We start from the raw sequence: 27,680 nt of genomic DNA, 5'->3' as shown, positions 1-27,680 counted from the left end.
CAAATGAGCTACGCATGTCGAGCGGGGGAAGCCAATGCGATCGGTTTCGTGTCATTCCTCAGAAGGGCTAAGATAACGCGATCGAGTATGTTTGATAAGGGCCTGCAAGGATACAAAGACGCGGGGAGAGAAGGAATTGTGGAGCGTCAGACCCCCGCAATGGTTGGACTCGGGACTTGAGATAAGACTTTCTGACGGTCGGGAGGATGAAGCTTAAAAAGGACTCGAGCGCGAAGCCAGTTATACAAATGAGATATGGCGCCGGCATTCATACAAGTGCCGCGGCTGCGGACAAAGAACGTTCGGCACCTCCGAGCCGGGGGTGGCCCACTCGAGCTGAGGTACGCGGTGGGCTGAACGGTAAGCGGCGGAGATTGGATGGTCGGATAGCGACGGCAGTGCTTGAGTAAGCGCTTGGTGGGGAGGACAAGCTGTGGAGATCGGGAGCCGAAGGTGCAAAGATTCCCTGGCGGTGGTTTCGTGTTCAACACACCGCCTGGATAAGAGTCAGGGTCCTCGACGAGCACAGGCCTCACAATCTGCGTCACCACTCAGCCAGAGCATCGGAGGCACATGTCTACCAGACAGGCAGCAGCCTTGGGAAACGTGGTTGCTTGTTTCCCTGGGCCGGCCGACATGTCGTCGCACAAGACGTGCCGCAACCGGGCTAGCGCGTGCGAATGGCGACATCCAGACCCCTGCAGCGCTTTGCCTACACCCGATGCCAAGCGCCGCCGAAGCACTTCAATCGACTCGAGCTTACACCTTAATAAAGAACCCCAGTCCCGCTCACCATGTGGGCTTAGAAATTCCCCCAGCTGCTCCGGTCTCCGGCCGCTATTCCAATTGGATCCTTCTCTGTATATATATTTCCCGGAGAAGCTCCCGTCCTTCGCGCCTTCGCGTCATTCAAATCTAACAATCGCATCATCGTGACTGCCCCACCATACCTTTTTCGCGCCAAAAGATAGCAGATATCACTGTGCTCCCGCGCCGGCGCGAAGTACGCGTTGTCCAAAAATTTGCTCCCAACACCACCGCCAGCAATCTTCCTCCCAGACAATGAACGCCACCTCGCCGCTGGAGCCATTCGGCTCTCCCAAATCCACTAACAGCGACGAGAGCACCTTCGACGAGGCCGCCAGCACCGCCGCCTCCAGCACAACATGCGCCGACGACACCTCGGCCACGTCAGCAACCTCAGCCTTCCAGTCCGAATGTGACAGCCGCAACAACATCGCCCCGCACAGCACCCTCAAGCGCAAGCGCTCCTCCGCCGCCCTAATAACCCCTCCGCCCTCCGCCTCCGACGACTCGGAGCGCTACGCCCCCGCCGACGCCGGCAACGCGCCCACCACCACCACCACAACACCAACAACGCCATTGCTCTCGCGCGCCCTCCACGTCCTCACCACCGAAGCCGCCGCCCTCGCGCACGTAACCCGGCTCTACACGACGTCGCCCGCCGCGCAATCCGCGCTCCTCGCCGCCGTCGGCGCCGTCGAGCGCGCGCACCGGCGCGGCGGCAAGGTCGTCGTGTGCGGCGTCGGCAAGAGCGGGCTGGTCGGGCGCAAGACGGTGGCGACGCTCAAGTCGCTCGGCGTCGGCGCGTCCTTCATGCACGCGGCCGAGGCCGTCCACGGCGACCTCGGCGACGTGCGCGCGGGCGCCGACGTCGTGCTGTTCGTCAGCTTCTCCGGCCGCACGGCGGAGCTGCTGAACGTCTTGCCGCACCTGCCCGAGGAAGTGCCGGTTGTTGCGTTGACGGCGTGGGTGCCGGATGCCGCGAAGGCCTGTTGTTGTTGTCCGCTGCTGGAGGGCAGGGGGGAGGCGGTGCTGTTGCCCGCGCCCGTTCATGAGAGTGAGGAGCGCAGCTTTGGCGTCTCGGCCCCGACGACGAGTACGACGGTGGCGATGGCCGTGGGCGATATGTTGGCGCTGACGGCGGCGGAGAGGATACATGAGGGGGAGAAGGGCCGCGTCTTCAAGCGCAATCATCCCGGTGGCGCGATTGGCGCGCGGACGTTGGCGGAGGAGGTGACGGTCGTGACGACGAAGAAGGTCTGCCTTGCCGGCGGTGTTGAGTGTTGAGATTGCCCGCGTTCGAAGGAAAGAAAGAAAGAAAGAAAGAAAGAAAGAAAAAATCGACAGTAAACGACCCTCGTTTAGGATATCGACTACTTGAGATTACCGACGGGAGATCGATACCGTCCGGATCGCGATGCGAACACTAGGGTACACGTCTTACGCGGATGGATGCTCTCGAGGACGACATCTGTTGTGATGGCGGAGCTATCACCGAGGAGAACCTGGGACCATCCAATTTCCGAAGCCGGGCTTGTATGGTCGGACGGCCTGTACGATGCATTTACATGTGCATGAACGGAGGGATGGAGAGCAACGTTCATTCCTCAGGGGCTGCCATCCCACAGTCGTCCCACCGCCGCCGCCGCTCCCAGCACCGCCCGTTCCACCGCCATTCGAGCCTCTGGCCGTGCGTCACGGCCCCTCAATTTCACACGATTCTGATACAATACATTATTACCCTGTGAAAGAGACTACGAAAGTACAGATAGAAAGATGGTTCACTGTACCCTCCTCGAGTCTCACCAAACCTTTTGTTTTATTTCCTGTATCAACTTCGGGTTCGAGCATTGTAGTTTCCCATCATGTTGTCTCTGGAAAATCCGGAGTGATTTGTCTGCTTAAAGCGATAACGAACGAGACCTTATCTCAGGCGAACGAGAGTAGCGTGCTGGTACCCATGGCGAAGGTAGCAATTAACGGCGCATTGCAAGAGAAGAGAATATATACGCGATTTGGTCATCCGGTATCAATCAGTACGTTTGGCCACAAAAATCCGAATGATGTAGGAAGTGGCGGTATGTAAACTATTTGTATCACCTTGTTATACCATTGTCGTTGTGGCTTTCTTTTAGTAAAGCGTGACGGTGCACATCCCCATTCGGCCAGTTCAAAGGAAGGCATTGGTCATGTTCTGGTCCAAAGTTTCCAGGCTCACATCCGTTCTTTCCTGATTTATGTACTACATCTTAAAGTGGCCTAGGTCTAGTCGAGGATGAACAGCAGAATGAAGATGTTGACGAGTATAAGCGTTGTCATGGTGCTTTGCCCCCACACTTAACAAGGAGACAGAAACTTAGCATCGAATCTGGCTTGAGGTATCGTTAAGGTACGTTCATTGACTACATTAAAGTTGATCGCCAGTACTTGTTAATCATGCAGGTTGATTTATTGCTCAATCTAATGCCGGGAGAAAATAGCCACATGAATGATATCGCTCATAAAGATGCCAAGACACAACAACATTTACACCTCGTACCTTTACTTTATTATCTACACCTTCTTCTTCAGCCCTTCAACCCCGCCCTCGAACTCGGACACGTCGTACTCGCTCTCATACTTCTCCAGCACCCTCTTCATCTCCTCGATCTGTGCCTCAGACTCCTCCGTCACCTCCTCGTACACGCCCTCCCACAAGTTCCGCAAGGCCGGCCTCTTCTCCTTCTCGGCACGGGCAAAGGCGGCGAGGACGTCCTTGCGGACACGGCTGCGCTCGGCCTTCTCCTTCTCCTCGTCCCACAGGCCGCGACCCTCCATCCACTTGCGCAGACGGGTGATGGGATTGTCGCGGCGCTTCCAGTCCTCGACCTCGACGCGGGCGCGGTAGGCGAAGCTGTCGTCGCTGGTGCTGTGGTGGGAGACGCGGTAGCTCATGGCCTCGACGAGGACGGGGCGGCCGCCGCCCTCGAGGGCGCGGCGGCGGGCGTGCTGGGTGACCTCGTAGACGGCGAAGATGTCGTTGCCGTCGACGCGGACGGTGTCGATGCCGTAGCCGAGGCCGCGCGAGGCGATGCCGTCGCCGCGGTACTGCTCGAGCGTGGGCGTCGAGATGGCGTAGCCGTTGTTGCGGCACACGAAGACGACGGGGCAGGAGCGCGTGGCGGCGATGTTGAGGGCGGCGTGGAAGTCGCCCTCGCTGGCGGCGCCCTCGCCGAAGTAGCAGCACACGACGCGCGGGTCCTCGTTGGGGTTCTGCAGCGCCTGCATGCGGAGCGCGTAGGCGGCGCCCGCCGCGTGCGGGATCTGCGTCGCCAGCGGCGACGAGATGGTGTGCACGCGCAGCGCCGCCGACCCGTAGTGCACCGGCATGTTGCGGCCCAGCCCCGGGTCGTGGCGGTTGGCGAAGAGCTGGTTCATGAAGTCGTCGAGCGAGAAGCCGCGCTGCGCGAGCACGCCCGTCTCGCGGTACTGCGCGAAGATGACGTCCTTGGGGTGCAGCGCCGCGGCCGACCCCACCGCGATGCCCTCCTCGCCCGCCGACACCATGTAGAAGGAGAGGCGCCCTTGCCGCTGCGCCTCGAACATGATCAAGTCCATGATGCTGACAGACAGCATGTTCTTGTACCACTGGAGGACTTGCTCATCCGAGATGCTCGAGAGAATGCGGTCTTTGTCTGCGTCCACTACGACGCCATCCTGGTCCAGGATGCGGTATGTCGGCATGGCGGGCTTGTCGGCGGGCTGGTCGAAGGACAAGGTCGTAGTGAACTTGCTATTAACGGCGCCGGGGAAGTGTACGCTGGACTCATAGTCAGTATGACAGTTTTCGGACAACTCTATAAGTAATTGTCTCCATAGGCTCACCGATCTGAGCCCGGCCTCTGGGAGACAGAGCTCCATCTAACCCGGGGGGCTGCCGGGTGTCTTTGTTGCGGCCATGGGTAGAGGGAAGACTTGGGCGAAATCTGCGAGAGTGAAGCGGCTTTTGAGGAGAAGCCTCTGGAGGCGGCGTGGCGGAGAGACATTCTGGCGTGGAGACATGGTAAACAACGGCGAGCGAGGAGGAGTGCGGAGGAGGAGTGTGGGGGAGCGGAGAAGGCGCGGTTACCATCGGCCCTGGGGATGCGGCTACGTACCCGGCGATCAGCCTCAATGTCAGCCCTATGCACGGGCCGCACCCGCCAGCAGAAAGTCATTCCGCACCTCCAAACGCCGTCTCATCTTATCGACATCTCCCGCCCCGCTCACGATGCGCCCCTCCGCCCCCGTTTTCCGCCGTCAATTGCTGCGCGAGCTGCGCGCCACGCCCGTTCGCGAGCCCTACCGCTGCTTTTCTTGCGCCACGCGTCTCGCCCAGCAGCCAGCATCATCACAGCCCGGCGCCCAGAATGAGAAGACCACCCACTTCGGCTTCGAGACGGTTGCCGAGTCGTTGAAGGAGGCTAAGGGTATGCAATTGGACGCGGTTCTGACATGTCGAGCCCCACTAAAGCTTCCTTTGTAGTCCGCGGCGTCTTCTCCTCCGTTGCGAGCTCGTACGACACGATGAACGACCTCATGTCCCTCGGCATCCACCGCCTCTGGAAAGACCACTTCGTGCGCAACCTGAACCCCGGCACGAACCCTCTGACCTCGCCGCGCGACGCATCCGGCCCGCAGGGCTGGAACATCCTGGACGTTGCCGGCGGCACCGGCGACATCGCCTTCCGCCACCTCGACCACGCCAGCAACATCAACCACGACCCGCACACGCACGTCACCGTCGCCGACATCAACCCGGAAATGCTGGCGGAGGGCAAGAAGCGCGCGCTGGAGACGCCCTACGCGCGCGCGGGCCGCATCGGCTTCGTCGAGGCCAACGCCGAGCACCTCGACATGATCCCGGACAGCAGCATCGACCTCTACACCGTCGCCTTCGGCATCCGCAACTTCACCGACAAGGACCGCGCCCTGCGCGAGGCCTTCCGCGTCCTCCGCCCCGGCGGCGTCTTCGCCTGCCTCGAGTTCAGCAAGGTGAACAACTCCCTGTTCAACCAGGTCTACAAGCAGTGGAGCTTCGGCGCCATCCCGCTCATCGGCCAGCTGGTCGCCGGCGACAGGGACAGCTATCAGTACCTCGTCGAGAGCATCGAGCGCTTCCCCAGCCAGGACGAGTTCAGGGACATGATCAAGGCCGCCGGCTTCGTCGTCCCCGGCAAGGGATATGAGGACTTGACCAACGGCATTGCGGCGATACACAAGGGCGTGAAGCCGGTGACGTCTTCATGAGATGTTCAATTTAAGTACGACTGTATTATATAGACTTGTGGGTTTTGGCGATGGGCGTCGCGAAGTGAAAAGCTGAAGGCACATGTAATGGAAATATTGATCTATTCGGGGTGTCCGCTTCTTGTTGTTTTGTGGTGATGATCGTAGTGGTGATCTTGGTGATAGCCTTCTCCGGAGTGGCTGCGAAGGTGAGGGATGGGGTGAAAGTCAGTGACGGGGTGAAAGTTAGTGAGGTGACACCTAGGGTGAAAGTGAGTGGCGGACCAACGATCGCTCTTTCCCAAAACACCCATGGCTCCTGCCCAAACCGCCCGTTACCCCCAGCAACGGGTAGACCCTGAGCAGCTGCCCATGTCGCCCCGGGCGCTCTTTCCTAAATCACCCATGGCTCCTGCCCAAACCGCCCGTTACCCCCAGCAACGGGTAGACCCTGATCAGCTGCCCATGTCGCCCCGGAAAAAAAAAAAAAGCGCATATATAAACCCCTCCCCCTCCCACCTAATCCTCTTCTTCTTCTTCAAGCCTTTTCTTCAAGAGTTTTCTCACAACTGAAAGAGCCTCAAAAAAATGATGTCAGACGCGGCATCTCTAAACAACGCGTGGTCAGTGGTCGCCCATGCCGCTAGCGCAAGCTGGCGTTGCTCTTGGGGAGCCCGGTGTTCGCACTGGGTAGGGGAAGGACCGTCCGCGGTCTCTTCCATTGTAGTCTCTCTAGTTTTAGCCAATTTCAGACTCTTGTCTCATTCCCTCTCTTGATTTAACCTGTCTGCTTCCGTGACCTCTCTTGATTTAACCTGTCCCCTCTCTTCAGCTTTCTCTCTTTGCCTCCGGGCTTAGATCTGCCGGCTGGTCGTCTCTCTCCTCACTCTCGTCCTCACGTCATGCGCTCGCCGTTGTCCATCTCGTACACTTCCTGTCTTTCGCTCTATGCTCGGAGCCCTCTTTGTGTTGTGTTCTTGGCTGTTTTACTCGAGAGCAGCTACAAGGTCGCCTTTGCTAAAGGATTAAATTATCGTGAGGTTATCCTGCCATGGCTCTGGATAACTCTGCCTGGTATCTTGTCCTCATTCGCGCTGTCATTCATGTTGTCCGAATTACGATCACCATACGGGCCGAGAACCCATTCCTTTCTGGAGCGGTCAGATAAAGGAGCTGGTAAGACTTGGAAAGACAGCGTCGCGACCATGCTGGTTGGCTCAAGAGGGTTGGTGGCAAGCGAATGTACCACCACAGGTCCCACACCTGCTTCGGCGTTGCTGGAGATCAGTGCTCGTCGGACGAGCTGTCGGACGCCATTCCCGTTGCAGTGGCCATTTGGAATGCGCTGTAACCTGAACGCTGTATTGCTATCTGCCAGTTGTTCGGCGATGCCAGGAACGTCATTGTCGGCCTGTTGAAGAGTGAGACGAGGCTGCGGGATTTTACAAGCGCCATGCTTTGAGGCGGTGCACGACAGAATACATAGCAATTTGCAATCAGGCCGCCATTGTTGGAGGATCCGTTACGCGTTCGCAATGGCGGAGCATTTTCAGGGACGGCGGTTGCGGGGCCCGATGGGATTCACTGCGCTTTTGGGCTGTGGAGGCTTTGCAAAGGGTCGGGCAGGCAGGTGCGCGTCACGCAGGGTTGCGGTACGGGGCGTGGCTGCGGCGCCACTTCTGACGTCTTGCCAAGGCGCCGGAGAGCCCCCAGAGCACCGTTTAGGCTTCAACACCTACCTACAGTCCAACATCCACTCCGAGCAGCAAACGCCAACCCGCATCTCTTGATACCCTCGTTCCCTGATACCCCCGCGCGTCTTGCTTTCGACACCTCTTGCGCCTCGGTCAACAGCCATGTTCCGCGCGCAGGCGAACCAGTTTGACGACGTAGTCGGTGAGTCTCGCGCACCTTTCCGGGCACCGGCGCCGCGGCGGGGGAAACGCCTCCCACGCCCGCCGCTCCCGCGGCACCGATCGATGAACGGGCTCGCTAACGATGGAGCTTGCGCCCTGCAGTACGAGCTACCGACGAGAACCTCACGAGCGAGAACTGGGAATACATACTCGTACGCCTCCGCGACCCCGCGCCGCACATGCCACCCATACGCGTGACCGAATGCTGAGACGGCCTACAGGATGTTTGCGACAAAGTTGGCGCGAGCGATAGCGGGTACGTGCCTGTTTCCTCCGCGACACGTCCTTGTTGAGCCAAGACTAACGCGCGGCTGGGATCCGCAGGGCGAAGGACGTCGTTGCTGCCTTGATCAAGCGCCTGGCGCATCGCAACGCCAATGTCCAGCTATACACCCTCGAGGTTGGTGTATATGTTATATTCAAAATACGCGCGTTAGAGCCATGCTGACGATGGGATTGCGCGTGCCTTTCTAGCTGGCGAACGCATTGTCGCAGAACTGCGGCTTGAAGATACACAAGGAGCTGGCCTCGCGGAGCTTCACCGACGCACTCCTGCGCTTGGCAAACGACCGGAACACGCACCAGCAGGTCAAGGCAAAGATCCTAGAGCGTATGGGTGAATGGACCGAGATGTTCGCCAGTAACCCTGATCTTGGCATCATGGAGCAGGCCTATATGAGGCTTAAGACACAAAGTGCGTGTGATCAACTCTGGTTCGTTGGGAGCACTGACCAACGTGTTGTAGACCCCAACCTGCGCCCTCCGTCGAAACCTCAGAAGACCCAGATCACGGACTCGGACCGCCAGAAGGAAGAGGAGGAGCTACAGATGGCGCTGGCACTCTCCGTCAAGGAAAGCGGAACCGAGCCATCCGCCGCCAGGTCCAACCAGCCGCAAGCAAAAGCCCCACAGCAATCCGCCCCGGAACAAGAGCAGCATCAAGCTATTGCATCTGGAACCACAGCAGCTACCGTCTCCCGCGTTCGTGCCCTTTACGACTTCACGCCCTCGGAACCCGGCGAGTTGGCTTTCCGCAAGGGCGACATTATTGCAGTTCTCGAGTCTGTGTACAAGGACTGGTGGAAGGGTTCTCTGCGTGGACAGACCGGCATCTTCCCCCTCAACTATGTCGAGAAGCTGCAGGATCCTACCAAGGAGGAGCTCGAGAGAGAAGCTCAGATGGAGGCGGAAGTCTTTGCGGAGATCAAGAACGTGGAGAAGCTGCTAGCTCTGCTGAGTACCAGTTCGAGTGCCGACGCCAGGGACAATGAGGAGATCACTTCGCTGTACCACAAGACAGTGTCGATACGGCCGAAATTGATCGAGCTCATTGGCAAGTACTCGCAAAAGAAGGGTGAGTGGAATGATTTACGCGAATTTGTGTGTTGGTTATTGATCGTGTTCCAGATGATTTCACGCAGCTCAACGAGAAGTTCATCAAGGCACGCCGCGACTACGAAACCCTCCTTGAAGCCTCGATGTCGCAACCAGCGCAGCCCGGCTACGGTCGTCAACCCTACGGCTACGGCGCCGGCGCCCCGCCGCCTCAGAGTGCTCCGTACGGAGGCTATCCTCCGCAAGGACCTCCTCAGGAACAGTTTTACGGGCCTACTCCAGCCCCAGACCTAGGCTACGGATATCATCCTCAGAATGGGCCTCAGCCCCTCACGATAGCTCAGCCCTCACAAGCACCTCCCTCCGCACAGGTGGCTAGTCCTAGACCAGCGAATGGCGAGCTCGCCTACATCCCGCAGCGCGTGCCTGTCGGTGGAAGACCCACATCCATGGCCTTTCCCCAGGAAATGGCGGCCAACAGCCCAGTGGAGTCCAGGCCGCCTCCACAGCAAGGCTACAACGCTTACCCGCCGCAACCCAGCCAAGCCCCTCCCGGTGTCCCCGCAGACCAGGCCGCTGCACCAGGCTACCCACCTCAACCGCAGCCCAACCGTCAATCCTCGTACGATTCACCCTCCTCAGCCTACCCGCCTCAACCTTCACAAAGCCCATTCAAGCCATATGTCCAGCAGCAACCGCCGCCGCAGCACCAACACCAACAGTCGCTGCCCGGTGCGTACCCCCCTGCCAGTGGTACGACGCCGCCTCCCGGTCAGAGCCCGTACATGGCGTTCAACCAGAGCACGGCGACACTGCCGCCGGGTGGTCCCAGTGCGCCACCAGGCGCGGGTGGCTACCAGGCGTACAACCCGAACGTAGCGGGTGCGGCACCGGCACAGAGATGGGGACAGCAGCCTGCGGCCATGGCGGGTGGAGGTGCACGGGATGATGCAGATGGATTCTATCGTTGAGGCGTGGTAGAGGGATGATGACGCGGTGGACAGGGCTCCCGAGTGGAAACAAGAGCGTGGACAAGTGTGTATGATACACTTCAGGATGGAACAACAGAATGAGTTGAGGACCAGCTCGGAAGTAGGGAGGCCTGGTGGGCTCAGTTGTACATCTGATATCTCCCTTTTTTTTTATACTACCCCTTCGATCATGAGTCTCCTTTAAACAAATTGGGTGGTGTGTTGAAAATCGGAGTCGGGCATATGGAAACATCATCATCATCATCATTATCAACATCAATGCATCGGGCAAACCTTTTTGCTTCTGGCTATTTCTCCCCTCTCTTGCCTTACGTCTTCACTTTGCCTTCCGAGGGAACGGTCGCTTGTGCCTATGTCTTAATTTCGCATGATATCAGGTGGCGATGCCCCGGCGAGATTGGCCGGGGGGCACTCTCCCGGTCAGTCGAACATTTCCGTTGTATGTAGGTATGTACGTATCAATCGTCCCAGAACAGCACATGGCGCATGCAATCTGAAAGTGAAACGACTGGTGGACCACCGGCTTCTGTTTGGGGTAAAGTTGAAGTGTCTCCATGTGCTAGCAGCATCAACGCTGCGTTGTAGTGCTAGCTAGCTAGATTGACAACCACTCTTTTCTCCTCTCGCACTCTTCGACTTGCAAGATACGACAAGGGCATACCAAATCGTCGATTAATCGTCGTTATTCATCCCTTTATCGTTCTTTCCCCATACATACATACATCCATCCTCATTTCCCTTCTCCTTCCCTCATTTTCCTTTCCTTCCCCCCTCCTTCGTTACATCCCGCCTCCCCATCACTCCCCATCACTCTCCCCTTTCCGGCCCGACCACCTCACGCCAACCCAATCCTCCCCGCCACCCCCGCCGCCACGGCCTCGAACGCGCGCACGTTGGGCCCATCGGGCGCCTCGGCCACGACGCTCGGCCGGCCGCGGTCGGCGTCGGCGCAGATGCGCGGGTGCAGCGGGATGCGGCCGAGCAGCGGCACGCCGAGGGCCTCGAAGCGGGAGTGGAAGGAGGGGTGTTCGACGGCGGAGTCGGAGGAGGAGGAGGAGGAAGGCGCGAAGATGGGGGTCTCGGCGTGGCAGTGCGGGCAGTGGAAGGAAGACATGTTCTCGACTACGCCGAGCAGGGGGACGTTGACTTTGCGGAACATGTGCACGCCTTTGATGGCGTCTTTGAGGGCGATGTCTTGGGGGGTGGAGACGATGAGGGCGCCTGTGGTGGGGGGGTTAGCGGGGTGGGTTGGGGGTGGTGGTGGTGGTGGTGGGCGCTTACCGTCCAGGATGACTTGTTGCGTGATGGTCAGCTGCACGTCGCCGGTGCCCGGGGGCAGGTCGAGGACCAGGACGTCCAGTCCGCCCCAGTCGACCTCGTGGAGGAGCTGCTGCAGCGCTTTCATGACCATCAGGCCGCGCCAGACGACGGGTGCGTCCTCGCCGACGAGATAGCCCATGGACATGGATTTGACGCCATAGTTGGAGAGAGGGACGAGCTGGTTGTCTGGGGCTGGGATCAGTACGCGAGGTTTGAGGAGGAGAGGGGAGGAGTCGGATCACTGACTTGCTGATAGCCTTGGTTCGCCGGAGAGGTTGAGGAGGGTGGGGATGGAAGGGCCGAAGATGTCGGTGTCGAGGATGCCGGCTCGCAGACCGCGGCGGGCAAACGAAAGGGCGAGATTGACTTGAGGATTTCAGATTGGAATTCTGAGGATGGTTTCGGGTGGTAATGATGTACCTGCTATTGTCGACTTGCCGACGCCACCTTTTGCGGATGAAACAGCGACGACCTTATTTACATCTCTGATGCTGCGTTTTTGCGGTAGGCCGCGTTGCATGCGCGGAAGCTGCGGCGGCGCACCGGAGCGCGGGAGACCCTAACAATCTCCAAATCAATTTTTGCCAAGCAGAAGAGAGAGGCTGCCTTACCAAGGGGTTCTCATGCTGCAATGCGCGCAGGGTGGAGAATAAACGCGACCTCATTGCGGCATCGTCTTTTCCTGTCGGCGCTCAGTGAAGCGTGACGTCGTGGAGCATCGGGCCGGGCGTCATTCGCATTGGCCAAGTCGGCGGTTGCGAAACGCCGACGGCCGGATCCCGTCCAGAATTTTTGTGAGCTCCGTCGCGCAACTCTTCCGCCGCGAAAACCCGAAAGCCCGCACCGCATTCGACATGGCCAAAGGAAACCGCGCCAAGTCGCTGGCTGAGAAGCTCGCTGACCTTGACGGTCCTGCCCCCAAAGGTCCGTCCATCCACGAACGACTGGGAAAAACGGACTTTGCTAACAACCGGCAGATTTCGATCCCGAAGAGCCGGACAACTTCGCCAGTGAGAGCGAGGACTCGGGAAGCGATGACGAGAACACGCACGATGGGAGAGAACACTATGTCGACGTCGGGTAGGTTGCGCCAGCCATACTGCTGCTGCATCAGCGGGGCTGACCATGTTGCAGAAAGAGCAAGCTTCGCAAGCGCGACACGGTTCCGCTGGGCCCCAAGTACGAGGGCTCCCGCGTAGGCCGCGATGCTGTTGACGACGACGAGGACAGCGACGACCCCTTCAGCAGAGGCTTCGACGAGGGCAGCAGCGACGAGGATGAGGACGCAGAAGATGATGAAGACGAAAGCGGCGTCTCTGACGAGGACGGAATGGACGACGTTGAAGGCAGCGGCTCTGAGGACGAGGGAGATGGCACCTCCGCGACCGATCTCAGCGACGAAGACGACGAGGACGAGGACATGGAGGATGCTGCGCCCAAGAGCGGAGGCATCGATCGCGCCGAGCTGCGCAAGATTATGAGCGAGGAACAGAAGACCGTCACCGCAACCATATCCGAGGCAGCAAAGGCAGACGCAGAGAAGGGCCGTGCCGTCAAGGCCCAGCGGAAGACGTTCGATGCGCTCCTTAACACCAGGATCAGGCTTCAGAAGGCCATCGTCTCGACGAACTCGTTCGCTTCGCCGCAAGTCCAGGTCCCTGATGCAGAAAGCTTGAACGACCCCGTCCGCGCCGCCGAGGAAGCTGCTTGTAATCTCTGGAACTCGCTCAACGACCTGCGCGAGAGCCTGCACACGGCGCGCACCGGCGACAAGCGCAAGCGCGTTGAGATAAGCACCACTACTCCCTCCGATGAGGTCTGGAGCTACATGCAGTCTTACGAATCCGAAACGCTGCCCCACCGGCAGAGCGTACTGGAGAAGTGGTCCGCAAAGGCTCGCGGCCAGTCCACCATGCCAACCAAGGGCCGCCTCACGAACACCACCGAGCAGACCATCGTCGACGTCCTGTCATCCCAGCTAGCAGACCCGACCAGACTGGTGCAAAAGACGCGCACCGCCCGGTCGTGCGCGCCGCTGCAGGCGGGCACCGAGAGCGCCGACATCTTCGACGACGCGGACTTCTACGGGCTGTTGCTGAAGGAGCTGCTGGAGCGGCGCAGCGAGGAGAGCCAGACGGGCGCCCTGGCCGGCATGAGCTTCAACAACGTGCCCATCACGAGCCATTGGCAGGCGGCGCGCGAGGCCAAGACCCACCGCGCCAACGTCGACGTTCGCGCCAGCAAGGGCCGCAAGATGCGGTACACGGTGCACGAGAAGCTGCAGAACTACATGGCTCCCGAGGACCGCAATGGGTGGCAGGATCGCCAGGCCGATGAGCTGTTTAGTAGTCTGTTTGGCCAGCGCAACGCGTTGGCGGAAGAGGAGGTGGAAGATAGGGACAGCGATGAAGAGGACTTGGGCGAGCAGGGCCTGATGCTGTTCGGTGGAAAAAAGTAGAGTGGATATATACCGGCTTAGCTTTCGAGAGGTTAGAAAGAGAATTCAATCACGTGTAAACATTGCCAGACTAGTTTTCCTGCCTTTCAAAATTGTCCCCTGAACTACTGTTTGCTCCCTTACTCAAGGCCGGCTGCGAAACCGCCCTCTGGACCAACCCTCACGACGTTGACCTACGCCACGCTGGCAGTCTCTTCTATTGCCATTCGCGTAACCTTCTGCCAAAGCCCCCCACCCACATTCTGCTTCAATTTTCCTCGTTGCACTGATGCAAACAGCAAGTGATCCGACCTCAATTTCGACCTCCGCCATGGACTCGGTAATATTGCGATGAACCGCAACAGCATCGGCGACGAAGTGAGGAAACAGGCTGAGTGGAAGTGGGAAGGCCGTCTTTGCTACTACCAGGGAATGAAGCGTGACGACATGAGAAACCATTGGCAGAGGTACCACGCCTTTCCCTGCCGCTCTTGCGGCGGAAGTAGATCGTGCCTCTTGGTAGTATTTAATAAGCGTGACGAGCTAGAGAAGCACAAACAGGTCTGCTGTCCTGTTTAAAGGTAAGGTCGTCATAGCCACGATGGAAGGAGAGGTCGATGCGGAATAGATAGCTTTCATAACGCGGGATGTTTGGGAATGGATAGATTTGACGGGGTATGGGTGGACTTCACGATACGGGAGGATACGGAATAGTAAATAGAGTATAGAGGAGAGCATCATATCAATGCCAAAAACAAGCGCAGTTGTGCGCGGGGGGTATCTAAAACGCCTGTCTTCCACGCCCTCGTCTCTTTTCCCCCATTCATCCATACATAATGTGACGCTGCGTTGCGAACAGGGGCGATTGTTCACTCATCATCCGAGCCATAATCCACCAATGCTAACGTCCTCTTTTCAGATGGAGCTCTGCTTGACCGGGGCGGCAGTTCCTCTGGAGTCGTATCGCGGCTGACGCTGTCTTTAGGTTCCTCGCTGGAGGCGATGGCGCGCTTCCTCTTGATGCCAGCAATGGTAGGCGGTCCGACGCGAGTCTTCTCGGCCGAGAAAGGGTCCATCGCAGCTCTGGTGTTGCCCTTGAGCTTCTGCTGGAGCGCGTGCCTGCTCAACTCGGCGGCCCGCTCGGCCTTCGTCTTCCCCTTGGTCTTCTGCGCCACCAACGCATCGCTCGGCGGCGGGACCTCTCCAAACAGCGGCCTTGCCGCGGCCTTCATGTCCGCGGCCTCGACATCGCCATCATCGCCCGCATCACCACCACCTCCACCACCAAAGTCGATCAGCTTCGCCCGCCGGCGGTCCTCCTCCCGCTCGTCGACGATTTCCAAGCCGAGGCCGAAGCGCTCCTGCAGCGCCTCCTTCACGCCCTCGTCCTTCAGCCGCTCCTTGCGCTGCTCGCGAAACGGGCGGCGCAGCTTCTTGTTCGCCGCGTACGGATCCGCCCAGTCCTTCTCGCGCAGGGCGCGCAGCTCCTCGACGCGGCACGCCTCCCACTTCTTCTTCTCCTCCTCGCCCTTACGTCCCTCCAGCCTCGCCATCGCATCGCCCTTGCGCTTCCTAACCTCCTCAGGCGTCAAAATCCCCTCGCCCCCCAACAACCCCTCATAATACTCCCCCTCCTTCTCCCCTCCCTCCCCTCTCCTCCTTACGACATCATCGTCCCCGTAATCCCTCCGCCTCCCCCCGCTCTCGACGACGTACTCGGCGCGCGCCGGATCCGTCCTCACGACGATGCGCCCGCCGCACGCCGCATGCTTCAGCGCAAACTCCCACACCGGCGTCGAGTGGTGCCGCCCGACCCGCCGCTTCTCGGCGTTGAACCGCACCCCCTGCCCGATGAGCGCCGCCGGCGCGCACGTGTCGCACCACACCGCGAACGGCATCTCGAAGCGCACGACGAGGATGCCGTCGCTGCGCAGCTTGCGCGCGCGCGCGCCGAGCGGGTGTTGGTTCGTGTCGTTGTTGAAGGTCGGCGCGGAGTCGGTGGAGGGCGGGTAGTACCGGCCCATGTTGAAGCCTTGCATCGTGGTGGTGGTGACTGGCGGTGTGTGTGGTTCTGCGATGGAGAGAATGGGGCGCCGGGCGAGCGGTGGTGGTGGTGACGGTGACGGCGGCGGCGGTGGTGGCGGCTAGTGAGTGGTAGGCGTCGTTGCGGTGGTGAATTTTGCGAGAGCTGGCGTTGGTGAGGTGCGTCGCCGCCCGGTGGTGTGTGGTCGGTGGCGTTGGTGGGTGAGGGAAGGTTGTGGAGCGGAGGTTTGCGGCGACCAAAAGAAATCTGGGGTTGCACTCACGTCACGCTGGACCCTGCACCGAGGAACGAACTACCACGTAGTAGATGCGACCAACTATTAGTATTTTTTTTTCTGGTCATCTACTTATGTATGTCTTCACGTTCAGTCAAGGTATATCGGCTTGATTTATTTTTACTCAGTTCTTTACACTAAAATCCAGAGCCCATCTATATACAACCTACCTACCGCTTTTGAACCCGTTCGTCGTTTTTGCCGCATGTGTTTTATCTTACGTTGCGCAATGCTACTACTTACATGAGTGGTATCTTCCGAATGAACCAAAAAAAAAAAAAAAGAAAACAACGCTAACCAACAACAAGAAATCATCATCCAACACCACCACCAACCACAACAACAACGAACTACTGCTCAAACAACAAGCCCGCCGCCACCTCCACGTTCCCGTCCGTCGCGTTCAACGCCGCCACCGCGCTCTGCCTGCCGAACCCCAGCTCCACCAGCTGCTCCACCGCCTCGGGCCACGGCACCTGCGGCTCCACGGGCATGCGGGCCGACGGCGCGCTCCTCTCGACGCCCCTGCCGGCGTCGACGTCGGCCGCGGGCGGCAGCGCGCTCCTGACCACCCTCCCCACCCGCGTCGCCCACTCCCACGGCCTGCTCTCATGCGGCGGCGCATCACCACCGCCACCATTACCACCACCACCACCAGCATCCCTCGACCCGGCATTGAAGTACTCCCACCCCATGACGCCGCCAAAACACCTGGACGACGACGCTCCCGGTGGCGGATGCGGGAACCTGGCGCGGCACACGCGCAGCACGTCCTCGAGGGCGCGGCAATCGACGAAGCCGGAGCCGCCGTTGGCGGGGTTGGTCAGGACGCCGACGACGACCTTCTGCGGGGGCCAGCCGGCGGCGACGACGGCCTGCCACAGGCGGGCGTCGCGGGCGTCGCCCCAGCCGTTGTAGAACTGCGCGTTGTACCAATCCACGAGCCCCCGCGCGCCGCCGTGGCCGGCCTCGAGCGCGAAGTGGTTGAAGCCGCTGAGGTGCGGCAGCGACTGCGGGATCGTCATGGGCGGCGCGGTCGGCAGTCCGGTTGTGGGGTCCGTCGGGATGTATTGGGTTGGTGGGAGGCGCATGTCCGGGACCAACGCGGTGGCGACGGGCGCGAGCGTGAGGAGGAAGGCGGGGCCGAAGTCGGCGCGGAGCCGGGAGAGGAGTCGGAGCAGGGTGGGCAGCGCGATGGCTTCTTCGACGTCGAGGTCGAGGCCGTCGAGGCGGCGGCGGCGGACGAGGTCGCGGAGGGGCGTGTAGTATGCTTCGAACTGGGAGGGAAGGGTCACACGCCGAATTAGCTGGATCTGCGTGGTGGTGTTGTGCGAGAGGGGCGACAGTAGCAGAGGGAGGAAAAGGGAAAGAAGGCATTGGACGAGTTATGGTGTGGAATGTGAAATGGCAAACACCCGAACTTACCTCGTCCGCGCTCCCCTGCAGCCGCCAGTAGCTCCCCTTCGCCGCGCCGCCCAGCATGCCCATCACCTTGACGCCCGCGCCCTGCAGCCACGCCACCTCCCCCCACAGCGTGTCGAACTTGGCCGCATCGGGCGCGTCGTCGTTCAGCGTGATGTTGCCCGGCCCCTCGTTCAGGTGGATCGCCGCGACGATGACGTGCGTCACGCCCGTGTTGTGCGTGATGAGCGGCAGCAGCGACACGGGCTCCTGCGGCTGCGGGCCCGGCTTGTGGTGCGTCTGCGCGTAGAGGACGAAGCGCGGGAGCGGGTTGGTCGAGCGGTCGAGGAGCTGGTGTTGCTGTTGCTGTTGCTGTTGCTGGTCGTCGTCGTCGTCGGTGGGCGGTTGTTGTTGTTGTTGCTGTTGCTGGGGTGGGGGCGGGGTTGGTGGCATTGGAGGGAACGGGGAGATGGTAGGCGAGAGGAGGCGAGGGTTGATTGGTCTTGGGAGGGAGGCGAGCTGCTGGATGCGTGCCCGGCGGTATGGTTGGAGGAAGGTGTTGCGGCAGACGTTCGGGAAAGGCGGCTCAGCTTGCGGGAGCGGCGCGACGCAAGGCGCGGAGGGGCTTGGGCTCGCCGGAGGATCAACGCAAGGTGCGGGGCACAACCATGGAACTGCCAAGCGATGCGTGCTTCTCCGGGTTCCTGGGTACGTGCTAGTGCACCAAACATGCAAGGAAGCCGTCGTTACTCGACGCAGGTCGGGATGACTCGCGTGTCCGAGATCGAAACCGATTGCAAAACATCACACACAGAGCACAGTTGCCGAGAGCGAAGAATGTATTACTCTACGAAACAAGCTGAAAAACCAACACGCTTGCTCAGAAATAGGGTCTCGAGAGCTTCCGGTCGTCAGAGGGGGCTGATAGCCAAGAGCGCTTCATAACGCAGCATTACGGAGAAATGTTTCTTTCGAAAATCCAACAAACAATACAATCGTGAAAATCAATGGGCGATCAAGCCTTCTTCTCGACCGCACTGGCCGGCTCGCTGGTCGGGGCGCTGGCCACCGCCGGGCTCTCCGTCGTCTCGCCGCCGGTGATGCCCTGCGTCTGGAGCGGCGAGGGCGCCTTCTCGTCTCCCGGGGTGGTGGGGCTGGCGCTCAGCGTGGTGCTGGCGGCGCGGCTGCCGGCAGGGCTGATGGGCGAGTCGTTGGTGGCGGTGCCGATGCACGAGCGGAGCGTGTTGTACCACTTCTCGGCGTCCGACGGCGTGTGCGCCTTGAACGCGAACTCGTGCGTCATGGAGAAGGCGTTGCCGACCTTGCCCTTGGACACGTCCTTGCCCTTGACGTTGAACTTGTTGCCGTCGATGGCGCCGATGACGCAGTCGGGCAGGTACAGCGAGATGTCGGGCTCCGGGTCCTTGGCGAAGTCGTCGTCGGTCTTGAACTCGTGCAGGAACTTGGCCGGCGAGACGACGTAGAAGGCCGTGTTGTAGCTGCGCAGCATCTTACCGCGGCGTTCCAGCGAGCCGGCGATCAGCGGCTGCGTCGCGCGGTGGCCCTGGTTGGGGAACGAGATGTTGGAGACGGCGCGCGGCGGCGCATTGGGGTCGATGAGGATGTGCGTGTTGCGCTGGATGAAACCTGGGATCAAGTCAGCGCCAAATCTCTAGCTGTGCCTCGTTGTTACTCACCCTGCCACTCGTAGTCAAGGGGTATGCACGCCGCGGTGCCCACGATGTCGTTGTACATGGCCTTGGTCTGCTCCTGCTGGCCGGTCAAGATCTTCGCCATCGCTTCCAGTCCCTGCTGCATCGTCTGGATGACATGCGCCTCGAACTGCGCGAAGTTGCCCTGGACAGCCAGCAGGTCCTGGCGGTTGTTGTTCTCCTCGATGACCTGCTTGTTCAGCCGGTGCATCACCTGCCGCTGCAGCACATACGGGTCCTCCGACGCCGTCATGCGCCCGCCCTGCGAGTCGAACGCTGCCGCATGCTGGCCCAGCAGCTCAATGTGCTTCTGCGTCACGGCGCGCGCCTTGTCCACGACCTTCCCTTGCTTGCCCGCGCCCTTGGTGAGCTCCTTGTTCTTGTTCTTGATCTCGGCGTGCAGGCGCTCGAACGACGGCAGCACCTGCCCCTTCAGCGCCTTGGCCGTCTCGTTGTGCGAGTTGGAGATTCCCTGGTTGCCCGCCGCGGTCAGCCGATGCTTTGCGCAGTGGTGGATTGCCCTTACCTGGGTGTTGGAGCGAATGTTGTCGAACATGCCCGCCATTCCGCCCAGATTCTGGTCGAAGTGGTGCGCTTCCCTCAGGGGGTTCGAGACGGTCTGGTAGCATTGCGTGAGTAACATGCGCCCGCGCAATGTCTGCAGGAGCTGCGCGCACCTTCAAAACCTTCTCATACTCCTTCGCCTGGTTCAGCTGCAGCTTCTCGGTCGCGGTGATGTACTCCTCGAGGTAGCCGCACGCGTGCTTCCATGCCTGGAGGCGCTCCTGGAAGAGCTTCGTCACCTGTCGTGTCGCGAAAAGTGGCGTGTTAGCGTCATCTGCTCTGTTTTCTCCTGTCGTGGTCGCAACAACTTCGTCGTCAAGCACGAACCTCGTTGGTGTCTTCATCGCCGATCACACCCTCCTCACCCATCGTCGTGGTGGTCGTACTGCGCGTGGGCAGCGTGCTTTCGGTAGGGCTGGACATTATGGCGTCGTGGCGTGGTCTAGGAATGCGGGCGGGGTTGAAGGTCGCGAGGGTTCGCGATGGAAGGGAGTGGAATGGGGCGCAATATATGTACGTGTGGGGTGGGGAAATTGGAAGATTAGAGGGTGGTGGTCAATAGTAAAAGGGTGGTTGTCTTGGCCGAGCCGCCGCGTAAGAGGCGCCCAGGGGTTATACGCAAAAAGCGACCGCGGCGGCCGTCTGGGCCATTGTGTAAGAGCGACGGCGTTGAACAGTGGTATGAAGTCACCGCTAGTGCCAGCGCCCGCCAGTACTTGGCTAGACCCTGAAATGCTTGTGATTTGCATTATTGCACCGATCCCGTCTGGAGCGGCGGAGAATGTTTGGGATCTTTGCAGGGAATCCCAACACGTCATCGTGCAGGGGTCACCTGCTATCGCTCTTTCAAGCCACCACGCCAGACATCGCCACCTTCCTCTTCGACACATGATGTGGTTGGTGTGGGTCCATTAGCCGTGTTTCATTACTACTCTGTCGTGCTCAAAACCAAAACCGCATGTATTAGTTTTGTATGTAATTGCCAACGCCGAATCCATGCTGACATGCCGGAGGTGGGTATCATCCGCGCCAGTCTCCTTTCTATAACGATAAAAAAATGAAAGAGCACCAAAACCATCTAGTAGAATTCATTACAAGCAAACGGGAGTATCAATGGCTGACGTGGGCAGCCTCGGGGCGCAGTGCACGATTGAATGCCGTATTACGCTCCGTCTCCTCTGTAAGCGTGGCCAGGCTGCCGGTCGGAGATGGCGTCGTCTCCCTGCTCCCGCGCAAGTGTGCTTGCCCGGGGCGTGGCGGTTCATGCACAGGACTTGCTGGTCTGCTTGTGGCTACAGCATATGTCGGAAGATCCTCGCTAATCGGTGTGCGCAGCGGGGTGCGTAACGCCGTGTTGTAGCTGGGAATGCGTGCCAGAGCTTCCATGTCATACGAGATGGTGTCCACTGGCGGGAAGTAACTCGGACTGTCGCGGCTGTCGCGGGAGCGGTGCATGCTGGCGTGCGATTGGCGGCCGCTGTTGTTTCCGGAATTACTCGATTCGTTGCCCGCCGGGCTAATCGGGGCCGAGCTCTCGTAGCCGTTGTGCGGCGTGTTGGTGCCAGAGGAATGCCGTGAGTAGCTGTTGTTCCGCGAGTTCAACCCGTTGTTGTTCTGTGAAATACTGAGTCGTGTCAGGCGCGAGTGCAGTTGACTTGCAGACGCGCCATTTCCACCCGCAACGGTCGTGTCCAATGAGGGCAAGTCCTCAACAGAGTTTCTCCGGCTCTGTGCGTAGTACGGTGTAACGTAGCCACTCTGGTTTGGAGAACCATGCCAGCCGCCAGGGGTTCTGAATCCGCTCGGGTCAATGTCTCTGTACATCTGGTCCAGCTGGTGCTCGGCATAAGTGGGGGGTGCAGCCTGAGTGGCTTCTGCATGCATGGCCGCTTCGACTGCGGAGCCCGAGATAGCAGCCAGAACCTGCTGATCCTCTCCGATCGGGAGATTGGGTGATATGAACAGAACACAGTTGTTCTTGACGAGAAGCTGTGCAAACGTCAGCAGATGATTCAAAGGGCAGAGTATACGGAAAATCCTTACCTGACTAGTGTGGCCCTCCGGGTTGTGCAGGTTTACGAAGAGCTTGATCTTGTGATCTATTCTGATGAAATCCGTCTCCACATTCTGCCTGCACTTCTTCAGAGACTTGGGGAACGGCAATGCCAGCTTGAACTTGAAAGACTCGTCGAATGGGTGGTCGTCGTCCTCGTCGGTCATCCTCTGCTCGGCGTCGGTGGGCATCTCGAACTCCTCTTTTGCAACGATAGCATCCCAGGAGTGCGGGATGTTTCGTTCGCCCTGGATAGCGTTCAGGACGACGTGTTCGTGAAGTTCCATCTTGATTTTGCCGATCGTAACACCCTTCTTCAATGGAATCAACTGGAAGTCTGCCATGGCCTGCGTTCCGTAGATGAAATTCGTTTGCGGAATGGTGATCTTGTAGCACAGTTTGTCGGCCCACACATCTTCGTTGGTCTGGGTTCACATGTTAGTGGGTCGGATAGTCGGTGATGTCAGAGGCCGCCAGGACAGAGACCGGGCCATACCCAGCCACCTCTTCGGATGGGATGCAATTTACCTGTTCCATCGCAGCATCGGACAGAATCTCCGACGCCAGCGTGCGGATGATCCTCAAATGCTTGTCTGCGTACAGTGTCTTGGCCATCATGCCGCGGTCCATTGTCGCGTGAAGGTTGTAGACGATGTAGCTTCCGGCAAGACCCTCAACGCTCTCCGGTAATGAACCTCTCAGCGTGAACTTGAAGTTCCATTCGTGAACGCCCGGACCCATATGATGCACAGTCTTCTTGACACCGAGATCCGTGGGGTAGATCTGCAGATGCTCTCGGAGAAATTCATCTTTGTAGACGATCTGCTGCGGATTGACAGCGTTCGTGAGCCAGCTGAAACAGGGCCGTGGTTAGCAGGCGGATCCCCCCGAAAGTCGACAGGCGACGCAGCAGGTGCACCTACGAGACTTTTCGCGTGCCAATGAGAGACAGTTTGATGGAGCGAACGGGAATCGAGTCGTGGTTCGTCAGGACCAGCTTTCCGGTAAGAGTGACGGACTCGGCGTGGTGTGCATCGCCCTGGAAAACAATGAAAGGCGAGTCCGGTCTGGAGAAAGGCAGTTAGTGACTGAACAGCAGAAAGCAGACGTGGGCAGTCCAGCAAGGACAACGCGTGGGTAGAACAGGGCGCAGGCAAGTGCAGCAAGAGGTTTATCGGCTGGCAGTCCCCAGGAATGCACCCCGCAGAAATCTCATCGGAGTTGCGCAAGAATTCGTACCTGATTTCCAGCACCGGCTTGGACTTGCCGCCGCCAAAGACCTTGGGGGTCGCGACCATGGTTGCGGAGGAATAGTCGCCAGAGACTGGCGGAGTGTTGCTGATTCTGGTAACGGTGTAGCAGCGACTGCGGCGGCGGAGGCGAGAGACGTGAGCTTGTGCGGGTGTTGTGCACCGCGTGGGAATAATTAAGTAGGCGTGCAGTAGGAAGTCCGTGAGGCGATCGTCGGAATCATGCGACTGTCTCTGATACTGCAGGAGTTGCTGCCGCTCTGGGTGCAGCAGGCCAGACAGCAGGCGCCCCTTCTGTTGGTAGCGGCGATGGGGGGTGCGTGCAATATGACAGGACAGGACGTGGTGGGTATGGGAGCTCTCTCCGAGACAAAGCAGGTATGCCGATAGCGGTCACACACGGCCAAGGTGCGCGGGTGACGTGATATGTCAGGTCAATCGAGCGGCGGGATCAACGCGCGATGCGCGGGAGGTGCAGGCCGGCAGGGCTGGCGCGGCGTGGGACTGCAGGAGGGCGCATGGGATGCAGCGGCGGGATGCAGTCCTTCTTCAACGCAGTGGCGGCCACGGGCATCCCGAAAGCACACGAGAATAAAGTGGCTCCGCGGCGGCGCTTGATTGCGCGGACGGGCCCCGAGGCCGCTCCTGATCAAAGCAGCGCCCAGCCGCGATAGAGCCACGGAGCGATGACGTGCAAGCAACGAAGCTTGGGAGAAAAACTTATCTCCCGCCACAGCGCAGCCGCCTGTGCTGGAGCCCGGGGCGCCAGATAGGCTGGAAATGGCGCCGACAATTCGCGAAGGCTCCGCCGGACCCGCCACGCTGCTTGCGGCAAGCTCAGGGTGCCTGCGCGCGCGGAAAAGGGCTCACTCATGTGAAGGCACAAAGGGCTGTGCGTCCTCCCTATTGCGGCTCCAGGCCTGGCGCGCCCACCACCAAGGGCGGAGCCAGCACGGGCACTGCCGCGCTGGCACGCTCCCGGCGCGCGAACGCCTGCACATGCGCGGCGCCCATCGCCATTCTGCTCGTAATAATATCGCGCATGCAGGTGAAGCGAAACGTTTCACACGGTTTTTGCTCTGCCACGCTGCCCACCACCGTTCCCGCGCGCCGAAGCCGTGCCCGGCGCATCAGACCATCGAATGATCGCTGACGAAAGTATCATGCCCGCGCTGCCCGCCCGCCTGCACCCGTCCGCCTCGGGCAGAGATCTCCTATATACACTCGGCAACGCAGCATCGCCGGCTGGCCTACCCGCCTTCCGCGCCGGCCCATGTCGCGCCGCTCTGTGCGTGTGCGCGCCGTCGTCGGCGGCCTACGCGCTGCCTGTCGTCGACGGCGCCGACTCGCTTCCTTCAGCACCCTCCTTGGGCCTGTCCCACGTGCGTAGATGCCCTGGATATGGATGGCTGGTCAGCATCTAGATCTACACTCGGCAGCGCAGCCGCTACGGCAGCGGCGGGTTCCTGCACGCGAGTGGGCCGTATCGGCGGCCCAACGCCGCTAGACAGCCCGGCCAGCAGATAAGCGCGAAGAAATCTTTGTCTCACCGTTCTCGCAGGAGGTCAGGATGCAATCTTCCTCGAACCCAAGCCAGCAAAGTGGGTGCTCGTCAACAGATTTTGCCTGCCACACCGGTTGCGTTAGCTCCGGCTGTTCTGCTGCTGCCGGGCCGCTCGCTAGGCCCGGCGCGAATGCCCTGCTCACCATCACCGGCGGTAACATGGCCGTTCGGGCCCGAGGCTCGACAGGGTGCACCACCTGCTCGCCGCCGTCCGCGCTGCCCGCCGTGAGATTCGAGTCCGACCGCAGCCGCGTGGTCGAGCTGTCCGCCCGGGTTCGGGGCTGCGGGAGGTGCGACGAGATGCTGCCTCTTGCGCGCACCGATGCCTGTGACTCGCAGCACCCGTTAGCAGAGCCTCCACTGAAACCTGTCTCGAATATGTGGATCTGCACGGGGCCATACCGCTCGTGGCCTGTGCAACATGCCGACGCTGAAGTCCCACAGCAGCAGCCTGCAGTCCTCCCCAACGCTGCCAAATCGGTAGTTGCGATCATCGCACCGCCACGGGTCGAAGGCTACACCCGAGACCCACGAGTTGTGCCCTTGGCAGCGTGCCACCAGCATGCTGTCTTCCAGCGACCAGATGGACACGAGGTCGTCCTGCCCGCCCGTCACCACGTACCTCCCGTCCGGCGACCAGCACACGCAGATCAGCCCCCCGTAGTAGCTGCTGAAAACGTCGAGGAGCCTGCGAGCACATTAGCGGGTGCGGGACCCACGCAGGGGCGGTGTCTACGCACTGCTCCTTCAAATAATCGATGATGCGTAGCGAGCCGTCCTCCGACACGATCGCCAGATGCCTGTTGTCCGGCGAAAATGCAAACGCGTTGATCTTCGTGCTCGAGACCTTCCAGACCGCCACCGGGTTGCTTTTCTGGTTCCTTGATTGGACCGACTTCTTGATATGCAGTGACGTGCTCTGGCCCTTGTCGCTCGGGGCCCTCTCATTTTGCAGCGTCTCCTCAGGTACGAATGGCGCGTCCTCCTTTTCCTTGTCGTATACCACCAACGTCCCATCCATGTGGGCCGCGAGAAACAGATTGTCCGAATTCGGCAGCCAGCGGATCTCTGAAACCGCGCTTCCATTAATAGCTCCCTACAGCGAGTCAGTCATATCCGTTTGTCTCTTATCGTCTGGGAAGCCTCCTCTCTGGCTTTCACATGCCGCTGGACACCACGGTTCATCGGACATGCAAAGACGCGTGGAATCTAGAAGAACGGGCGCAAGTCGACCATGCAAGTGAACCACTCATCCCTTATCGAGTTTCACTCCCGCTGGCTTCCGCTCTTCCGATCTCCCGCTCTTATGTGATGTCCCCGCAAGCAGCTGGCCAATGGTCGCGAGAGGAGGCCACGGCGTGCAGTAGTTCTTACGTTCTTGTTGATGCGGGCATACTTCTGCGACATTGGCTCGTACCATATTATGTCGCCCGTCGAGAAACCCATGACGATATCGATATGGTTACTGGTTTTCGTGACCTTGTTTACGTCATGACACAGCGCATGTGCTTTCGTGAATAGAATCTTGGTCAGATGCTCGTCCTGTATCCGTGTGAGCCTTCCACAAAACGGCGACTGGACCGTCTCCGACCAACCTTGTTAGTAGCAGAAAGATCCAGCCACTGCAGCGCTCTGTTCACATTTGCGAATGCCATTAACCCGTCCGCAGCCCTCTCCTGTAAGCGCTTTTGTAGAGCCTCGTGAGGAATAACTCTTGATACAAATGACGAATTGCTTTTAATAATATTGTTCTTGGGTTTCCGCCGCTTCAACGGATCTTTGGATTCCTTGCCGTTAGGCATGAGGAGAGCTGGATTGCCCTCTCCGAAGGAAGGAACCGAGCCGAATCCATTGGTTCTCGTATATGGCGAGCTGAAGTCACTGCCGGCACTGTGTGATTCGTGGGGGCTTTCTGCGATGCTGGGGGGCACACCGGACAGGGCGCTGGTAGTGGTGTCGGAGCGTTGCAACCGGGGAAACTGGCTTGGCCGCGGGGAAAGTATCGTCAGGGAAAGCTTGGTCCCTGCGGAAGGGGGGGAGGGCGTCGTCGCCAGCGGGTTCGGGTTATGGACGGGCGCTTCGGAAGGATGGGGAGGTGGGGTCGCGAGGTGAAGGCTGTCTTTCAAGACGTAGGTACCTGGCATGGTAAAACAATAAGCACGCGGCGAGGCGCAAGAGAGGGGGAGCGCGCATTACCTTCGCCGACCACCAGTTGATGCTCAGGGCCCGTGGGGTGACTGAGCACGTTGTTCGTCTCGATGACTGGCTGTCCTGGCATCCCCAAGCCATACTGGCTGCTCGGGAAGCGCGGGGGAGGGGGCAGCACGAACATGTCGCCTTGCTCTGCGCAAATTCACCCTTATCGGTTGATGCCCAGCGCCAATGGGAGGCGTGCGATCCACTGCGGTGGCACTGCGACGCTCACACGTTCAGCAACGTGCATAAGCTCTGGGGTTGGTGGCGCGCGGCGCGGAGCGGTGGTCGCGGGAGGTGAGAGTTAGCACCCTGGGCAGGGCGGTCGCATATGAATCAGGACGGACGGGCGGCGATGATGTAGGAACACGATCTCGGCGTGTGGGAGTGTGGGGAGGCGTGCGCACGCGCCGCAATGTCCGGGCCGTCAGCTGGAGGAGCGGCTAAATGCGAAGGGCGAGCGGCGTGGACATGTCACAGAGGCGAGAGAGGCACTGTAGGGGATGGAGGAGGCCTGCGCGAGACCAGCGGCCGGTGGCTCCAAGCGCGCAATACCGCGGAGCTCGGGACTGGA

General features: G+C 59.9%; 11 protein-coding genes across 11 annotated transcripts; 4 read left to right on the top strand and 7 right to left on the bottom strand.

The window, feature by feature from the left end:
* Positions 1-1,062: 1,062 nt before the first annotated feature.
* Positions 1,063-2,091, top strand: SLS55_002837 (uncharacterized protein; the record flags this gene model as incomplete). The annotated part of the gene is made up of 1 exon (XM_066774317.1): positions 1,063-2,091. The coding sequence occupies one exon, from the start codon at positions 1,063-1,065 to the stop codon at positions 2,089-2,091; it is 1,029 nt and encodes a 342-aa protein (XP_066634436.1).
* A 1,266-nt stretch (positions 2,092-3,357) lies between these two features.
* SLS55_002836 (uncharacterized protein) lies at positions 3,358-4,845 on the bottom strand (the record flags this gene model as incomplete). The annotated part of the gene is made up of 2 exons (XM_066774316.1): positions 3,358-4,640; positions 4,710-4,845. The coding sequence occupies 2 exons, from the start codon at positions 4,843-4,845 to the stop codon at positions 3,358-3,360; spliced, it is 1,419 nt and encodes a 472-aa protein (XP_066634435.1).
* A 208-nt stretch (positions 4,846-5,053) lies between these two features.
* Positions 5,054-6,072, top strand: COQ5 (2-hexaprenyl-6-methoxy-1,4-benzoquinone methyltransferase; the record flags this gene model as incomplete). The annotated part of the gene is made up of 2 exons (XM_066774315.1): positions 5,054-5,252; positions 5,309-6,072. 2 exons carry the CDS (start codon positions 5,054-5,056, stop codon positions 6,070-6,072), a joined length of 963 nt encoding a protein of 320 aa, XP_066634434.1.
* Positions 6,073-7,907: 1,835 nt separating this feature from the next.
* On the top strand, positions 7,908-9,596 carry HSE1 (ESCRT-0 subunit protein hse1; the record flags this gene model as incomplete). Its single annotated transcript, XM_066774314.1, has 7 exons — positions 7,908-7,947; positions 8,070-8,119; positions 8,189-8,223; positions 8,292-8,367; positions 8,442-9,321; positions 9,375-9,447; positions 9,518-9,596. 7 exons carry the CDS (start codon positions 7,908-7,910, stop codon positions 9,594-9,596), a joined length of 1,233 nt encoding a protein of 410 aa, XP_066634433.1.
* A 1,533-nt stretch (positions 9,597-11,129) lies between these two features.
* SLS55_002833 (uncharacterized protein) lies at positions 11,130-12,134 on the bottom strand (the record flags this gene model as incomplete). The annotated part of the gene is made up of 4 exons (XM_066774313.1): positions 11,130-11,515; positions 11,576-11,800; positions 11,861-11,980; positions 12,035-12,134. 4 exons carry the CDS (start codon positions 12,132-12,134, stop codon positions 11,130-11,132), a joined length of 831 nt encoding a protein of 276 aa, XP_066634432.1.
* A 334-nt stretch (positions 12,135-12,468) lies between these two features.
* Positions 12,469-14,072, top strand: BFR2 (rRNA-processing protein bfr2; the record flags this gene model as incomplete). The annotated part of the gene is made up of 3 exons (XM_066774312.1): positions 12,469-12,538; positions 12,592-12,694; positions 12,749-14,072. 3 exons carry the CDS (start codon positions 12,469-12,471, stop codon positions 14,070-14,072), a joined length of 1,497 nt encoding a protein of 498 aa, XP_066634431.1.
* An 848-nt stretch (positions 14,073-14,920) lies between these two features.
* Positions 14,921-16,090, bottom strand: saf4 (the record flags this gene model as incomplete). Its single annotated transcript, XM_066774311.1, has 1 exon — positions 14,921-16,090. The coding sequence occupies one exon, from the start codon at positions 16,088-16,090 to the stop codon at positions 14,921-14,923; it is 1,170 nt and encodes a 389-aa protein (XP_066634430.1).
* Positions 16,091-16,719: 629 nt separating this feature from the next.
* SLS55_002830 (uncharacterized protein) lies at positions 16,720-18,223 on the bottom strand (the record flags this gene model as incomplete). The annotated part of the gene is made up of 2 exons (XM_066774310.1): positions 16,720-17,646; positions 17,795-18,223. The coding sequence occupies 2 exons, from the start codon at positions 18,221-18,223 to the stop codon at positions 16,720-16,722; spliced, it is 1,356 nt and encodes a 451-aa protein (XP_066634429.1).
* A 562-nt stretch (positions 18,224-18,785) lies between these two features.
* Positions 18,786-20,469, bottom strand: SLS55_002829 (uncharacterized protein; the record flags this gene model as incomplete). Its single annotated transcript, XM_066774309.1, has 5 exons — positions 18,786-19,417; positions 19,468-19,954; positions 20,009-20,101; positions 20,160-20,285; positions 20,374-20,469. 5 exons carry the CDS (start codon positions 20,467-20,469, stop codon positions 18,786-18,788), a joined length of 1,434 nt encoding a protein of 477 aa, XP_066634428.1.
* Positions 20,470-21,156: 687 nt separating this feature from the next.
* Positions 21,157-23,397, bottom strand: SLS55_002828 (uncharacterized protein; the record flags this gene model as incomplete). Its single annotated transcript, XM_066774308.1, has 4 exons — positions 21,157-22,035; positions 22,090-22,524; positions 22,628-22,952; positions 23,300-23,397. The coding sequence occupies 4 exons, from the start codon at positions 23,395-23,397 to the stop codon at positions 21,157-21,159; spliced, it is 1,737 nt and encodes a 578-aa protein (XP_066634427.1).
* A 1,267-nt stretch (positions 23,398-24,664) lies between these two features.
* Positions 24,665-27,245, bottom strand: SLS55_002827 (uncharacterized protein; the record flags this gene model as incomplete). Its single annotated transcript, XM_066774307.1, has 6 exons — positions 24,665-24,722; positions 25,335-25,601; positions 25,654-26,009; positions 26,288-26,455; positions 26,509-26,936; positions 27,110-27,245. 6 exons carry the CDS (start codon positions 27,243-27,245, stop codon positions 24,665-24,667), a joined length of 1,413 nt encoding a protein of 470 aa, XP_066634426.1.
* Between the last annotated feature and the right edge of the window lie 435 nt (positions 27,246-27,680).

The sequence above is a fragment of the Diplodia seriata genome, assembly GCF_021436955.1.
Source record: "Diplodia seriata strain FDS-637 chromosome Unknown scaffold_3, whole genome shotgun sequence".
Classification (NCBI taxonomy): domain Eukaryota; kingdom Fungi; phylum Ascomycota; class Dothideomycetes; order Botryosphaeriales; family Botryosphaeriaceae; genus Diplodia; species Diplodia seriata.
This window is presented reverse-complemented; position numbering and strand designations above follow the sequence as displayed.